The sequence below is a fragment of the Contarinia nasturtii genome, unplaced genomic scaffold (assembly GCF_009176525.2).
Source record: "Contarinia nasturtii isolate CC-2019 unplaced genomic scaffold, AAFC_CNas_1.1 Cnas_scaffold_1240, whole genome shotgun sequence".
NCBI classification, from domain to species: Eukaryota; Metazoa; Arthropoda; class Insecta; order Diptera; family Cecidomyiidae; genus Contarinia; species Contarinia nasturtii.
In genome coordinates, this window is record NW_022198581.1 from 5,748,495 (window position 1) to 5,763,738 (window position 15,244).

At 32.2% G+C, this 15,244-nt stretch overlaps 3 protein-coding genes across 4 annotated transcripts; 1 reads left to right on the forward strand and 2 right to left on the reverse strand.

Annotated features, from left to right (window-relative positions):
- The first annotated feature begins 53 nt into the window (after positions 1 to 53).
- LOC116345399 (GATOR complex protein WDR24) lies at positions 54 to 3,337 on the forward strand. Of its 2 annotated transcripts, none has more exons than XM_031774711.1 (5): positions 54 to 420; positions 486 to 1,555; positions 1,628 to 2,278; positions 2,365 to 2,553; positions 2,626 to 3,337. In XM_031774711.1, exons 1-5 carry the CDS (start codon positions 318 to 320, stop codon positions 2,980 to 2,982), a joined length of 2,370 nt encoding a protein of 789 aa, XP_031630571.1. In that variant the 5' UTR covers positions 54 to 317; the 3' UTR covers positions 2,983 to 3,337. The 2 variants fall into 2 exon arrangements, with proteins under 2 accessions (XP_031630571.1, XP_031630570.1); XM_031774710.1 differs by having other exon boundaries at positions 55 to 420; positions 1,625 to 2,278; positions 2,626 to 3,336.
- A 61-nt stretch (positions 3,338 to 3,398) lies between these two features.
- Positions 3,399 to 11,666, reverse strand: LOC116345400. The gene is made up of 7 exons (XM_031774713.1): positions 11,309 to 11,666; positions 6,793 to 7,082; positions 5,774 to 6,641; positions 5,321 to 5,482; positions 4,791 to 5,248; positions 4,477 to 4,703; positions 3,399 to 4,391 (listed from the first exon to the last, which is right to left on the reverse strand). Exons 2-7 carry the CDS (start codon positions 6,823 to 6,825, stop codon positions 4,094 to 4,096), a joined length of 2,046 nt encoding a protein of 681 aa, XP_031630573.1. The 5' UTR covers positions 6,826 to 7,082; positions 11,309 to 11,666; the 3' UTR covers positions 3,399 to 4,093.
- Positions 11,667 to 12,842: 1,176 nt separating this feature from the next.
- On the reverse strand, positions 12,843 to 14,853 carry LOC116345167 (histone PARylation factor 1-like). Its single transcript, XM_031774322.1, has 5 exons — positions 14,004 to 14,853; positions 13,772 to 13,914; positions 13,469 to 13,704; positions 13,290 to 13,397; positions 12,843 to 13,210 (listed from the first exon to the last, which is right to left on the reverse strand). Exons 1-5 carry the CDS (start codon positions 14,670 to 14,672, stop codon positions 12,981 to 12,983), a joined length of 1,386 nt encoding a protein of 461 aa, XP_031630182.1. The 5' UTR covers positions 14,673 to 14,853; the 3' UTR covers positions 12,843 to 12,980.
- Between the last annotated feature and the right edge of the window lie 391 nt (positions 14,854 to 15,244).

Here is a 15,244-nt window from a genome sequence, read left to right on the forward strand (position 1 = left end):
TTTAGTTTCAAAATATTCCGCAAATATTTATACTAAATTTTATCAATTTATTATTTTGATTAATTTTCTTTTTGAATTTTTTTAGCGAAACAAAATAAATTCCACAAAAAACGTGTTATTATTTCCGTGGCGTAGTCAATTTAAAAATGTCTAAATATTTTTTATAATTATTTTTGTATCAACGAACTTTGTGTCATTTGATCAATTCATAATAACATATAAATTATCACCGATTTTACTACGAAGTTCGAGAATTGTTTGACCGGAGATATCATTGTGATTTCTAGTCAATTTTAAAAATATAGAATAAAATTAAAATGCCCGAAGGAACGGTTGCATTACGAATATGCCAAGAAGGGCATGCAAATGCTCTTGCGCTCAACAAAGATAGTACACAAATTGCTGTGGCCGGCCGTTCATGTAAGTGACTTTTGATAACTGAAATCATAAACAAAGTAGTTGAAATGTGATTCTTTTGTTTTTAGTGTTAAAAGTCTTGTCAATTGATTCCGATGGATTTACCGAAGTGTGTAATATGCGCGGTGGAAAAAATCAAAATTTAAGCTATTCATCGAATGATGTTGCTTGGAGTATGCTGGATAAAAATTTATTGGCAACGGCTGCAACAAATGGAGTTGTTTCTGTATGGGATCTATCAAAATTCGGACGACACAAGCAACTATTAGTTTATGGAGAGCATGAACGTACTGCACACTCGGTGACCTTTCACACAACTGATCAGAATTTATTGCTATCCGGTTCACAAGATGGAACAATCAAATGTTTTGATATGCGAGTCGAAAAATCGGTAAACACATATTATTCCAATTCGGAAAGTGTTCGTGATGTAAAATTTAGTCCAGTTGTACCGAATTTGTTTGCATCGGTATCCGAAAATGGTACGGTTCAATTGTGGGATTTAAAACGTACTGATCGATGTCAACAACAGTTTACCGCACACAGTGGTCCAATTTATACATGTGATTGGCATCCAACACAACATTGGCTGGCCACTGGTAGCCGTGACAAACAGATAAAAGTATGGAACATGGAACAGAGATCATCGTTAGAATATACAATTCATACGATTGCAGTTGTTGGCCGTGTTAAATGGCGTCCGGAACGTACATACCACATTGCATCTTGTGCAATGGTTGTTGACTATAGCATTTACGTTTGGGATGTTCGTCGGCCATTCATTCCATACGCCTCGTTTAATGAACATTCAAATGTTACCACCGGCATTGCATGGAAGGCTGATCCATATGTTTTACTTTCGACAAGCAAAGATTCAACTATTTTTAAGCATGCATTCAAAGATGCTCAAAAACCAAGCAATCATGCCAATCCACAAGGCACAACATTCAACTATAGAGGAGATTTTATTTACTCATTTAAAACGAAAAATCAACCGACAAATAATACATCAAGCAATAGTTTTCGTGCGGCTCTTATGAGCGGCACACGAATGAGCGGCAGTAAAATAAACGAACCCGTTGAAGATCAATTTCATATAGCACGATCATCAGTCGTGAACTATACATCAAAACCGATGGTAAGATTTTTTTTTTTATTTTATTCCTTCGTTTGCATTTATTGTTTGATTTTAATTGATTTTCTTTAGCAGAAAGATGTATGCCAAGGTCAAACGCTGCAACAAAAAGACTATTTTGTATTAAAAGAATGTGCTCAAGGATATATTTTAGGTGGAAAACCATTGGCAGAGATATGTGATCATAATGGTAAAATTGCCAGAAATCTTGGCAAGCACAATGTATCGATGCTATGGCAATTTGTAAAAATAGTCTACTCATCGATTCCAAAACAAAATTCGGATCCATTTCGGAATACGACAGTCAATCAAAATTTATTGCTGGCAAATCGTATAAAGATGGCTGCACCAAACTCTGTACAGCACTGGGGCGATGAAATTTTAGACGAAAAAATTCCACATACCAACGAATCGCAAAGTGATGAAGTAGTTCAAAAACACTTTTTCATACCGAAATTAGGAGGTGATTTGAATAAGTTACCAATGAATCCAAATAATGGTGACGACGGAACAATTGACGCTCTAAACAATATTGTTTATGGCGATAATGAATTAACGATCGAAAATATGGATTGTATCAAAAGTTTAAGAAATGGATTCTTATACATTGGACCACATGATTTAACGAAAAATTTTCCATGGCCCAGTGATTCGATCATGAATCATGATATGCAACAAAGCACACGACAACCGGATATGTCAAGGAATCGTCGTGATACTTCACCGGTACGTTCAGATTCATTCGTTTGTTTTTTCAATTGAGTTTCATTTTTAATTTGAAAACAAAAAATTGGTATTTCATTCATTTTCAGCCACCTGAAACACCAACCGTACTTAAAGTCTTAATGAATAGCACAAACCATCAACAATGGAATTCAGGCAAAGTGCTGGCTGACTGTTTAAATCTTTTGGTTGATATTGATGATTTACAAAGTGCCGTTTATATTTTAATTGCGTTAGGTGAAAAACGAAATGATATTCCAATTGATGAATCGGTTCACGTAAGTGTCACCGTCGCTCCATATTTTTACATTGGGTCTTATAATAAACGTTCGATTTGTTTTATGTTTTAGGAATATTGGCTCCTTTCGTATATTGATTTACTGCAACGGCATCAGTTTTGGCGTGAAGCGACTGAAATTGTAAAATCATCGTGGCTTCGGCGTGTCTGTGAAGTGAATCAACAGTCAACTGCAGTTCATGTTAATTGCGGTGATTGTGGACGTTTGGTATCGAATTCGGTCAGTTGCTATTGCAGCAAATGTAAATCATCACAAAGTTCAAAATGCAGCGTTTGCAATCGTATTGTAAAAGGTTTATACGCATGGTGTCAAGGTTGTTCACATGGTGGCCATTTAATGCATATGAAAGAATGGTTTTCAAATCATTCAAAATGCCCGCGCTGCGGTCATCTTTGCGAGTACGAATAGAAGTTTATTTCACACAAAACAAAAAAGATTCCATAAAATTGATGCAAAAATTCAGAAGTATTCGGATTTGTTTGTAATTTTATGATATGTGATATTACTTTATTGGATATTTTATAACAATGATTTTGTGTTACTTGGAAGAGAGAGGATTTTTAAAAACTATTGATTGAATATCAAAAATCTGCAAGAAGTTAAAACTTTGTCGGAAGAAACATTTGCGTCGAGTATAGTACATATTTTGATGAAGATTTTTCACTTTAATAATATTTTGTCTGTTGTCACTTCGCTATATGATTCTTTTTTCATTTACAACAAATCTCATTTGTTTTCACAACAAATCTACCGTTTTTAATTGAACTGAAAAATAAATGCAATGTATCTTGATAAAAAAAGATTGAAGTAAATAAAAAGGTAGCTGTATTTTTCAAAATTCTATATATGTATTTCATAATAGTTGCTTTTTTTGTTGTTAATTTGTACAAAATCAATTTTTCTATAGTGCTTGCGTTGATTTGAGTACACATATTCTCTGATTTTTGTCATTGTTTTGAGTAGTGTGTGATATTCAGTTATCATTGGTTCAAAATTAAAATCAAAATTTGTCAAATTTAAAATTAGAAGTTCGTAGTCCATTGAATATGCATACAAACATGTTCGCTGCAAACACTAAAATACACAAACATTTCTAAGCATTTTTGACTGGCTTTCTTTAACTAAAGTAAATGTAAATTTTATATACATAGAAATTTTAAAAACAATTTTTTTCTACCGTATTTGCCAAAATAATATGCTCTTTTAAAATCGAATTTGCTTCGTTATTTGTGTATGTGATGTCAATTATAGCTTTATGTTATGTCTAAAGTCATTGATAATAAAAATTTCTTTTCTCTTTTCTCTACTTTTCCATAATAATAATAATTTTTTTTTTAAAACAATAAATAGTTAAATTAAAAATATTAACATTTTGCTTGGGTTTGTTCTAGTGGAGTGAGAGAAGAATGAATGTGACATGTACATCATGCATGTCTTTCTCTCTTTTTTGCGGGATCGTTGAATTGGGAATTGGTGTTGGATGAGGCACGAAATGATGTTCAATTTGATAAAAAAGAATTTATGTTGTGCTGTAGATTGATTCGTCAAATTTTTTGACTTTAACAAGTTGCTTGTAATGATACTCTTTTAGATACGATACCAGTTTAATTGGTAAGCACATTTCATTGATGCCATCGTATGTTGTGTGACTGACAATAGTGGCTCGACACAATTGTTGCAATGAAAACACAAAATTTCGATTTAGAGGTAGCGTTAGTGCCGGCTCAAAGAACATTACACATGCTGGATCTTTATAATGTTCCAATAGACCCGTCACCGTTTTTGACGTATACACTCCTGGATCGTGACAATCAAAACTATTCAATGAAATAATGTATAAAATAATTAGTAATTTATCAATGAAATTGATTAAGTGTCTCTATCTGGCATGAGTTAACTCACCTAAAATTGTGATTATATTGTTCAATGCGAGCATGAAGCGAGCGACCGTATTTCCGGAACGACACTGAAAATAGGAATTCTTCTTGTGCTGAATCACGTAACAAAAATGTACCTTCCGGTTTGTTTTCTAATAGTCGCTCAGCCTCGTATCGATCCATTTTTCCCCAATAGAATGAGCAATTGGTAATTTGCTTTAAATCAGGCACCAAACAATGAATATAATCCGCCTGAAATTTTTTATTTCATACATATTCATTAAGGTTTGCTACTCATTTTTTTCTTCAAATGACCGCAACATTTGGAAGTGTTCTCACCTGTGAATGTATTCTTGGGCCATCGTCTGCATGCTGCAGTAAAAACTTCAGCGTTGAGGAATTTGAACAAACGATAAACGGATTTGATAAAGCAACTTTGTTTGGACAACCTGGAATCATGTTGTTGATCACTTGTAGATTTGATGATGTCATTGAATTTAATGATTTTACAGAACTTGATGATATAAAACCAGGCGGTGGTTCGACACCTTCGGCAATTTCAAGGGCACGTTGCAAACGTGCCTTTTTATCACAATCATCAGTTGCATCGGGATACCACTGATCTTGTTGATCCATTGTAACAACGATCAAAGCTGAATTGTCTATTAATAAAGTTGTTGGCGATTGTCCCGATACAGTTGTACAAGTTGTGGTTTGTTTGCCAACATTGTTTGATTCTGTGGTTGAGTTATCCGAATTCTTGGCCATTGTTGATGATGATGAAGGCGATGTTGAAGCTATTTATTTTGCATATTGAAACCATATTCATTAATAATTTGATAAATTTATCATTTGATTATTAAACTTACGTTGTTGTGAGAATGATGAAGATAACGATTTAATTCCTTTCAGTTTTGCACAATTCAATTTAATACTCCAGTTTGGTTTTTTTGACTTAAGCTCCTTGGTGTCTTTACTGGTTAGATTGTGTTTTTCACAGCAACTTTCACCATTTTTTGCTTGCTGAAAATCTGAAATGCAAAAGTAAAAAAAGAAAATTGGTTAAAAGGTTGCGAAAAAGTCTGTGCCAAAGAATATACATATAGATTGCGAGAAATGTTCGATTGCTTCATGAAATACACACATGTTTTAAACCAAACGTTTGAAAACAGAAAATATTCGAAATTAAAATTCAATTATATTCGGAGTATCAATGATGACGCAATACGCCCGGAAACAATATATCCATTCGTACAATTAAATAATAAACGAATCATAAGTTCTATGGCATTTCGGTAATAAATAATAAACAGTAAACTCACGTTCATCAATAGCTGTATTCAAGCAGTCCGATCGAATGTTGGCGATTGGGATATGATGTGGATATGGTGATACTGTATTAATTAAATTCATTGTATTTGCATTGTTTGTTTGTGGCAAATGTTGTTCCGATTGTGTTGCATCCGTTAATGTAATTTTGTTGAATGTTTGCGTCAAAGGATTTACCATGTTTGATGGTTGTTTTGATTGTGATGTATAATTTGCTAAATTTTTATCACAGATTTTTGCTTCGCTACGCAAAGCGCAATTTACATGTTGATTCTTAGTGCTACAAATATTTTGTTCCATTTCACCACTATTACCAATGTCACAAATCATAAAATTATTTACTGTAATGCCATCATCAATCTCTCTTATATTATTAGTACACATTGGTGCATAAATGTCACTTTTATTCAATACTCCATTATTATTGTCCAATTTATAGCTAGCATTTTGATTCTGTGTACGATTTACATCTTGCACATTAACATAGTGCCGCGGAAAATCACTTTCACACTGGGTATGCGTTACATCTGATGAATAATTTTTATTTGAAAATGTATCGGTTTGAAATTCATCATCGTCATCGATAGTGATTGTCTCAACATTTTTTGCTGATTCCATTTTTAATAAACGAATCGTAATCACAACAGAACCTGCGTTGCGTTCTTTATTGCCCGATGACGTATTTGTAATCGACGATTTAGTTGACGGTTGATGTTGCTCTTTTTTCAACTTTTTTGCATTTGATGATGCTGATGCTGGTTTTTGTCTATTTTTACCAATTTTTGCTTGTAAATCTCTTGCCGTTGATGATGATCTGCCATGCTCTTCGATTTTGTTTGTCATCTGTTGGTCATCAGGCATCTAAATATAGCATCCAAATGTGACGTACGATAGAGAAAATGAGAACGAGTATGAGATAGAAAAAAAAAACAAGTAAAATATAAACAAAAATGTTTTCAATAAACAAATTCTTTTCAATGTATAGCACATAATATAAAGTTTATGACGTTACCTGCTGGCTATGTTTTGAATTGTGATGACCCATGTGTGCACTGTAGTATGTAAACTTTCAAGGTAGGATTATGACAAATCTTTGAATGTCGTAAAACATTTTCTCGGGAATGGTTGAATGTTAATTTTCAGGTAGCCAATTGGGCCAATAAAATATTATTTCGATTTCGGCCTTTTAAGATTTTATCAATAAACGTTCAATGAAAACAATTATTGAAACTAATGATGGTATAATTATACATAAATTCGTTCATTCCAATATTGACCGATTGACAGTTTGTTCCGGAATACCTGTTTTTATTTTTCGTAAACACAAATAGAATAATAAAGTCGTATCAATTGAAATGTTTTAGTTCGTAACAATAAAAAAAATTAAACATTTAATGAATGATCTCATTCACATGTGATATCGTGAATGGAAAAGAAAACTAATTTTAAATGTTGGCAGTTTGGTTGGTATTTAACATAATGGATAATTTCATTCAAATGTAGTCGATGGAGGGAATCAATGTATGGCCTAATTACAGTGAATTATCAACTATTTATTTAAGCCACAAAATGATTCGGAAACGATTAGCACAGTTTAGTAAATTGTATAAAAGTTAGCATTAGCGATAGCAAAGCCCCCATTTCCAATCCCCTCGATATTCGATATATACATATATATATTCAATAAATTCTTGGAACAATACAATGAAAATATGCTATTCAGCTGATTGAGTTTGATTGAATGTATTTATTAATTTATTAAAAATAAAATCGTTGAATTTTGTTGAAAATGTCTCATTGCATTCAAAAATAATTTCCAATTTATGCAAATAAAATTGAAACGGTCGACATGCTATTTAGAATTCGAAAAACACTACAACAAACGTTAAAAAAATAAACAGGCCAGTAGCTGCCATATCCGTGGCCTAATCAGAAGACGGAGTTTTTCACTTCACATTTGAATTTCGTTCGAACTATTTATGGAACTTATTATTAAAATAATACCAATTCAAATTATGGAAGAAAAACGTATATTTGAACCGAAATTCAAACGATAGCGCCAATTTTACTTTAATAGAAGCGAAAAAATTCTACGTATTATTTGATTTTGTTTTTTCAAATATTTTCGAGTTGAGGGCGTGCTCTCTGTATTTCTTCAAATACCGATTCGTAAAAGTGGTATGCAGAAAGAAAACATAAAAAAAAACACAAAATAATCAAATTAATTCAATTGAATTTGAATGCGTTAGTTGTTCAATCGATTCAATAAGAAGACTCACGATTAGTTTCTGTGTTCATATGTTCATACATTGATATTCAGCGAAATCAACCATTCAAAAACAATTCTATTGAATTGAAAAGTAATTGTTTAAACGTGAGCACGTGGACTTGAATTATGATGAATGAATGCAATGTAGGAACAAAAAAAAAGCACTCACAAACACACACACACACAAACAAGATAATCAAAGCCGTTCTTGGGAGCAGAGATTTCCGTGTATTTTTTTGCACACTATGATATATTTTTTATGACAAACTGTTCGGCAAATTTAGTTAAAATTCAAGTTACACCACTGTGAGTTTTATTAAATATTTACAGGAGAGATCGTAATAAGCGTAATATCATGTTTCATTTTATGTATTCAAATTTTGTGCACATAATATTAACCTGTGTTAATGTCTAATACATTCATAAGTTTGCGTGATTGAAACAAAAATTGGAAATAATAATGAAAACTAATATGTATTGAACGAAGTACGAAAAAAGAAGTGACACGCACTCTTACATTATAATCAACATCGAAATCTTGCATTTATATAAGATTGTTCATAAAATAAAAACGCAATGCAGACGAAGACGATGAACAAATGTAGAGGTAGAGAAACGATATTTCGAATATATGTACACATCTATATATAAAATACACATCCAACCATTTTAAGAGAGATGACTGGTGAATAAGTCTTATGCACTGCTTCGTGTATGCATACGTACATGCATACGTATATGCTGTATACATTCATATAAATATACGTTGAGAGAAAAAAATGTTACTTCCAAGAAATGTTCGATTCAAACATTTCGTAGGATTGTACACAGACATACATATGAAAAGTGGAAGAAAACCAGCAAACGAACAAATCCTATGTGCGTTTCTTTTTTTTATTATTTTCTTCTTCGTCTTGTGTTTTTTCTTCTTTGACTTGTGTTCCGTACGTTTTTGCTATTATTATTATTATTATTTCTCTTTTAAGTTTCGTTTTCTTTTCTTGTTAAAATTGAGTTTGCTTTTCATTGAGCTGATTCCTCGCTTACTCATTTTGCGTATATTTCATTTTAAGTCGTTTGTGTTATATACGATATATTTCTTTTTCACTTGAATTTCTTCACAACACCAAATAGAATACATTCCGTTAAGCTGGGCAAGATATGTTTCCAATTTTTGTATGCTTTTTTTTATTATCTTTCTCGTTCACTGTATTTCTTTCACAGGAATATTCCAATTTCACATGAATTCATATTAAAACCAATATTACCAGGAACACATATAAACATTTGCTAATGCTCCGATGAATGTTGCAGTGTGTATGTCGGTTTTGAATAATTCTTATTTCTTCCAAATTTACAATTGAAACTGAGTTCGTTGTGAGGGTAAATCGTCAATGTCAAATCGATTTGATTTGCATAGTGGGGAGATCAAAGCGAGATACAAATTTTGTTTTTTTTTTTCGTTGTTTTTTTGATGAAACATACAAGATTTGGAGAAAAAAACAACAACAACACAATTACAACTGAATTGATTCGATTGAAATGTGAAATCATCATCATTCAATGGAAGCGCTACAAAAATATCGTGCAAATGTTATTGAAATTTAGATTGGATTTCAGGTTTATTTTCAAACATTCATGTTCCTTTTTTTATTTTTAAATATTCAGATCAAATTTTGTGTTTATGACAAACAATTTTTTTAATTGCAATTCATCTTCATATTTTTTTATCAATTCTTTCCCTTAATCAATTGAAATTTTAATTACGTTTCGTGCGTCAACGATATTTCTAAGTAATCATTTGAATATTTATTCAAATGCAAGCATAGATATAAAAAAAAACCATCTTCGTCGAATAATGAGTCATAATCGATAAAATTTTGATGAGTAAGTGAAATTTGATATTTGATGTACGTATTGATGATTGTTTGTTTTAGCATTGCGAATTCACAATTCTATACATTTTTTTTCGGCTTAAAATTTCACGTCTTCGACTAACTTGTTTTCAACGGAAACAAAATCAAATTAAGATTTTGCTCGTTTTCGTTATTAAAACCCGTTGAATTTTCATAAATCATGTATATCAAATTTAATGGAATTGTTATGAATGGAAGTCCTTAAAACAATAAAACACAGAAATGATCGATGATCGGATGATCATTCTGTAAGTAAATACAATAAATTGCAATTAAACGTTTCATCTCTCAAAAGAATACAAATGATTGTGAATGATCTGTTTTCCAGTTATATTTTGAAAACATTCTTTAGAAAGAAAAATAATGTGTCTTTTGTTTCCTTATTCTTTGATATCTTTATCTCTAATGCATTCAATGAAATTGAGCCGACACAAATGTAATATAGCAGCTGCATCGTATTGTTGCTATAAAATGCTACAATAATCACGTTTGGTTGTGGGTATAAAGAGAGGGGGCCCGTTTACCGCATTGTGAGAAGAAAAAAAAGTGCTCTGGACAATTTCTTTCTTCCATCTGGTCAGCATCGAAATTAGCATTTGAATATTTTTTTGGCGCTACGGTTTATTTCCACAAATTGTGCTTAATATGAATGATACAAATCCTTTTCAACAATGATTTTAATGCCGAAAATATTGTAAAGCGTATATAACGGCAACGGCATAAGATAGTATAAAATAGAGAAAAAAACGCAAATAGACAAAACAGCGCACATGTATTGTCGTTGAATTGTATAGTAATGTAGCGTGCGCAATGCAATACGATGGTTTAGAAACTTTTTGTATTCTGTACATTACATAGTTGATTTTAACATTCTTATTTATAACATCGCCGTCATCACAACCATCATCGTATTATACACCATAAGGTATATTCGATTTATACAAAATGCATACACGCACACAGTATTTACAGTAACTTGATTGTCTCATTTATTCTCAATGTGTAACTCTTTTTATTTTTGTTCAGCTTAAACTGAGTAGAAGAAAAAATGTTTCTCTCTTTACAATAACACTAATTGACATGCCGTTAGTTCACACACTTGTTATTTCATTCTTTTTATATTTTTCCCCGTGGATTTTCTCTCTTTTTTTCGCCCCTTAAATTCTCAGAAAGCAAAAGAAAAAATATACATACATCGAAAGATAATGATATGAGTGGTTTGAAAATTGTTTGAATTTTTCTTCACTAAATTTGGTGATGGCCCTTCATATATGAATAATGACATTATGTTTTGCAAAAGATTCGAAGAATTGAATTTCATCACATTCAAAATAGAAACTCACACTTAAATAATGCTGTTGCTATTGTTGTTGCGTTCACTGGAGATGTTAGTTTATTCACATTGATGTTTCAACCAGATACAATTTAGCTCTCATTTGCCATTGAAAAAAAAAAGACGAAATTTTAACACAGTCTTTCGTATTTACCAATGTTATTTATCTTTTCTTTTTTTGGTTGGATGTATGTTTTGTAAAAAAAAAAAACAATTATTTTGCACAATTATCTACCCAAAAAAATTCTTTTACTTATGGATATTCTTTTGGAAATTTATTCAAACAAAATATAATAATCTTTTTCTTTCACCCAAAAAATTGCGACAGACATAAAATTATAGAAAACGGGCAAACGTCAGTCGCTTAGTTGGTGACTAAAAGCCATTCATCGACTTCACTCGAATGTGCCTTTGTGTCGATACATACATACACAAAAAAATATGCACTATCTCACTCTCATTCTCTTTATGTATTGCTTTACACAACACTTTGCTCATTTAATGGACATGAACAACAAATACAAACGGGTTCTTTCATAGAAATCCATACGAATACACACGTATTAACAATACATTTATATCTTATATATATACGTAGACATAATTGTGTTTGGCGAACGATGTTCGACTCTGCTGTTGTGGTTGCGTGCACGTACATGATTATAATGGAAAAGGAAAAAAAAAATGCCAAGAAATTAATACGAAATATGATGATGATGACGACTACGACGGCAGCAGCGGCGACAACGTCAATGTGGTACACACCAAATGGTGTTCGCCAAATACGTTAACCGTTCCACACGAATGTGTGACGAGACAATGATGATGACGATGATGTTATAGCTACGAATTAATGCATTTCAATTAATATTTTTGGATAACAGCAGCTAGCGACAGCTTGTACATTCTTGAACCAAATGGCATTAGAACCAATGAGTTTAACGGAATTTCAGAATGACTGTACTATATATATACAATTTCTTTAATCATGATTCTTATTATTGACGTCAATATCTCTTTCCCAAAAATAAATTGGTTGTATACAATAATAAATTGTTAAGCAAGATATCGCATTTCATGTATCATACAGTTTTTCGGATGATTAAAAAACAATTATTGACCTATTCATATTGCAAGATTATACTTAAATGGTGTAATCTTGTGTTTGTAATTTGTTTTAACATTTTATTGATAGATGTGTTGAGATTTAAAAGCAATTCAAAAAGAGATCTTTCAAAATATTCGCTTTTCAAATATAGTACGCAGTAAGTAGATTATGAATGGAAAATATTCCATTCAGTTACCGACCATTGATTGCCTTATGGAAGTTGTGGATCAAAATCCAAATTCGCCTGCTCTATCAATTTGTGGGCACACACCATTACTTTGGAGCCTAGTTTAGAAACTTACTTAATTCGAATATAAGACCTCGACATTCATGTAGGTAATTTGTAAACTCTCCATTTTAGCTTATTCCATATTTCTTTTCCAACGACCAAATGTTTGCGGTAAGTTTCCAATGACATACAAATAAAAAGCACATATTTTCAAAATTTGAATTTTAAAAAACTGTATTTATTTGAATCGGTTCAAGTATCTTGTGATTCATAAGTATTGGGAAACATGCTTTCAAAAAACATAAAAACATAAAATAACAATTAATTGAACTTTGGTTATGATTATTATTTTGAATTAAGGGAGCTCTGTGCTGACTTTAAAATAGATAGATTTGAACAATCTTTAATGCGTTTTTCCAGATGAGCTTTGATAATAGCGATGAATTGTGGTTTATTGACCATTTTGTATCCGGTAACAAGTAACTGCAAAGCATCTGAATGCAGTTGCGGTAAACCAAAGCAGAATAAGTCGATTCCCAGCTCAATCGTACTTCCGAAGTCACTCTCATCGCAAGCTGTGATAAATCAACAATAAAAAAAGGGAACATTAATTGACTTTTCAATAAAATGTAAATGCAGAATGAAGAAGTGTACCAATATTTGCAGCAGTGATCAATGGCTGAAGTTTGTCCATGGCTGCTATGATGCGATCTTTATCACCCTTAGCTTCCGTGAATTGACTGAGAATTTTCTTGAGATTTGCTGAAAATAGATTCGCAAAAATGGCTGTATGCTCGATGCTTCAGTGATAAAACGTAATGTAAATGACTAACCATCGCTTTCACCAAGCTGTCTGTATCCAACGTCAGTTTTCCGATTGTATGGTACAGCCAAACCGGCCTTATGAAATGTTTTACAAACCGTTTTTAAATTTCGCGCTTTCAATTTGGCCGGAAATCCTGTTAACGATATGTTCTTTTGATGTGCAAAGTCTTCGATTGATTTTTTCATTGCCACAGCGGCTGAACGATTGAATGGGCTCAATTGAGTGTCTTTCTCCAGAAAATATCTTAAGAATGTACAAAAAAAAACATTCAACACAGATGTTGACATTAAAAAAACTGTTGTATACTTACAAAAGTGCGCCAAACATGTTATCAGCGACAAAAGTAAATTCACAATTCTTTTCAGAATCGTTTCGAGCAATTAAACAATCACCGTTTGGTTCATCTCGCCAATATCCATAATGAATACCTGTCTTTTCTTTTACCAGGAATGTCTGAGCAGAAAATAAGAACAACAACGAATACATTTTGTACACTCAAAAACCGATACAATTCAAACAATCGATTGAATTGTTCTACTCACTTGAAATTCGGGTGGATCGTAATAGAAACGCCAGTGACGTAGATATTCTCCCGGTTCAAATGGGCCAACATTGTTAAATTTCTTAGCTAGGACATCAAACGGTCCGACCAAATTTATTCCGAATTTATTAAAGAGATTTTCTGGCTTTGAATCGGCTTTAGTTTGTGACTCACAGAATTTCCAAAAATCGAAAAAATCACTGGGCATTTTAACGAGAAATTTGGAATTAATAAATTCGGCCGGTGAATCAAGTAGCTTTTGATGTTCGGCACGCTGAGCATGTGGACCTTTATCGAAACTTTCGTTAATAAATTCGGAACATCTTGCACCAACCGATTCAGATGATGATGTACTTTGCTTTTCTCTGGTCACATTGACGACAGCGACATTGTTTTTCGACGAATTTCCATTTGCAGAGTTTTCAGTTTCATTTACTGTGTCATCTTCTTCATCGCTCTGGTCATGATCGTTGCTATTATTTTCACTTTCTGATGACGATGATGGTGATGGTTTCCGCTTCTTTATCTCTGGCGAAGATCTACTATTGTCGTCATCAACATCCGACTGGTCCCTTGGCTGATGGCTAAATCGGTTCTTGTGCTCTTGATTTTGGCGGTAACATTTTATGCCATATTTACATGCCGGCTTGTCATCATTTTTATCATCCATTTTCAATCACAAATCAATTTCAATCGAAAATTATCTCAGTTTGGATTTGCTATGCAATTTTTACTTCAATTTAATTTCACCGAACATGAACAGAAATGATTTGATCACTTGGTGTTGTATCATCTAACGAAATTATATGTTCTCTATTGTCTATATTGGCTGTTGTATTACATTTGACATTTTAGTCAAATGCAATGGTTGACATTTTGACATTTATTCAAAACTCTACAAACATTGAGCATATTATTTAGCGCGAATATTTGATGGATACTACCTACTACGTTACAATAATGTCTCTTAAATTTCCCACTTATTTTTTATCATAACAAAAGTTACCGAAAATGTTTTATCTTTAAAATAAATTAATTTAAATATTCATTTTAAATTAAATAATCTCAAACGATGGCTACTTAAAAGTTTATGCTATAACACAAAGGTCGTCCAAAAATAGTATTTGTGGTCATACTTATTTAATACCATTTTTTGTTCATTTAATACGATTCAGATGTGTGAACATTGAACGGTTCCATTGCGGCAAAAAACCGAAACTGACTTTTCGCTCATCAAAGATA

What these genes read in the sequence shown, in the direction of transcription:
- LOC116345167 (XM_031774322.1), bottom strand. Translation starts at nt 14,672, where the DNA reads ATGGATGATAAAAATGATGACAAGCCGGCATGTAAATATGGCATAAAA. An exon ending in AACATGTTTGGCGCACTTTT is followed by an intron (nt 13,705 to 13,771) that starts GTAAGTATACAA and finishes TACATTCTTAAG; the next exon opens with ATATTTTCTGGAGAAAGACA. An exon ending in ACAGCTTGGTGAAAGCGATG is followed by an intron (nt 13,398 to 13,468) that starts GTTAGTCATTTA and finishes ATCTATTTTCAG; the next exon opens with CAAATCTCAAGAAAATTCTC.
- LOC116345399 (XM_031774710.1), top strand. Translation starts at nt 318, where the DNA reads ATGCCCGAAGGAACGGTTGCATTACGAATATGCCAAGAAGGGCATGCA. An exon ending in TGCTGTGGCCGGCCGTTCAT is followed by an intron (nt 421 to 485) that starts GTAAGTGACTTT and finishes TTTTGTTTTTAG; the next exon opens with TGTTAAAAGTCTTGTCAATT. An exon ending in CAATTGATGAATCGGTTCAC is followed by an intron (nt 2,554 to 2,625) that starts GTAAGTGTCACC and finishes TTTATGTTTTAG; the next exon opens with GAATATTGGCTCCTTTCGTA.
- LOC116345400 (XM_031774713.1), bottom strand. Translation starts at nt 6,825, where the DNA reads ATGGGTCATCACAATTCAAAACATAGCCAGCAG. An exon ending in GAATACAGCTATTGATGAAC is followed by an intron (nt 5,483 to 5,773) that starts GTGAGTTTACTG and finishes TTTGCATTTCAG; the next exon opens with ATTTTCAGCAAGCAAAAAAT. An exon ending in TTCATCATTCTCACAACAAC is followed by an intron (nt 5,249 to 5,320) that starts GTAAGTTTAATA and finishes CAAAATAAATAG; the next exon opens with CTTCAACATCGCCTTCATCA.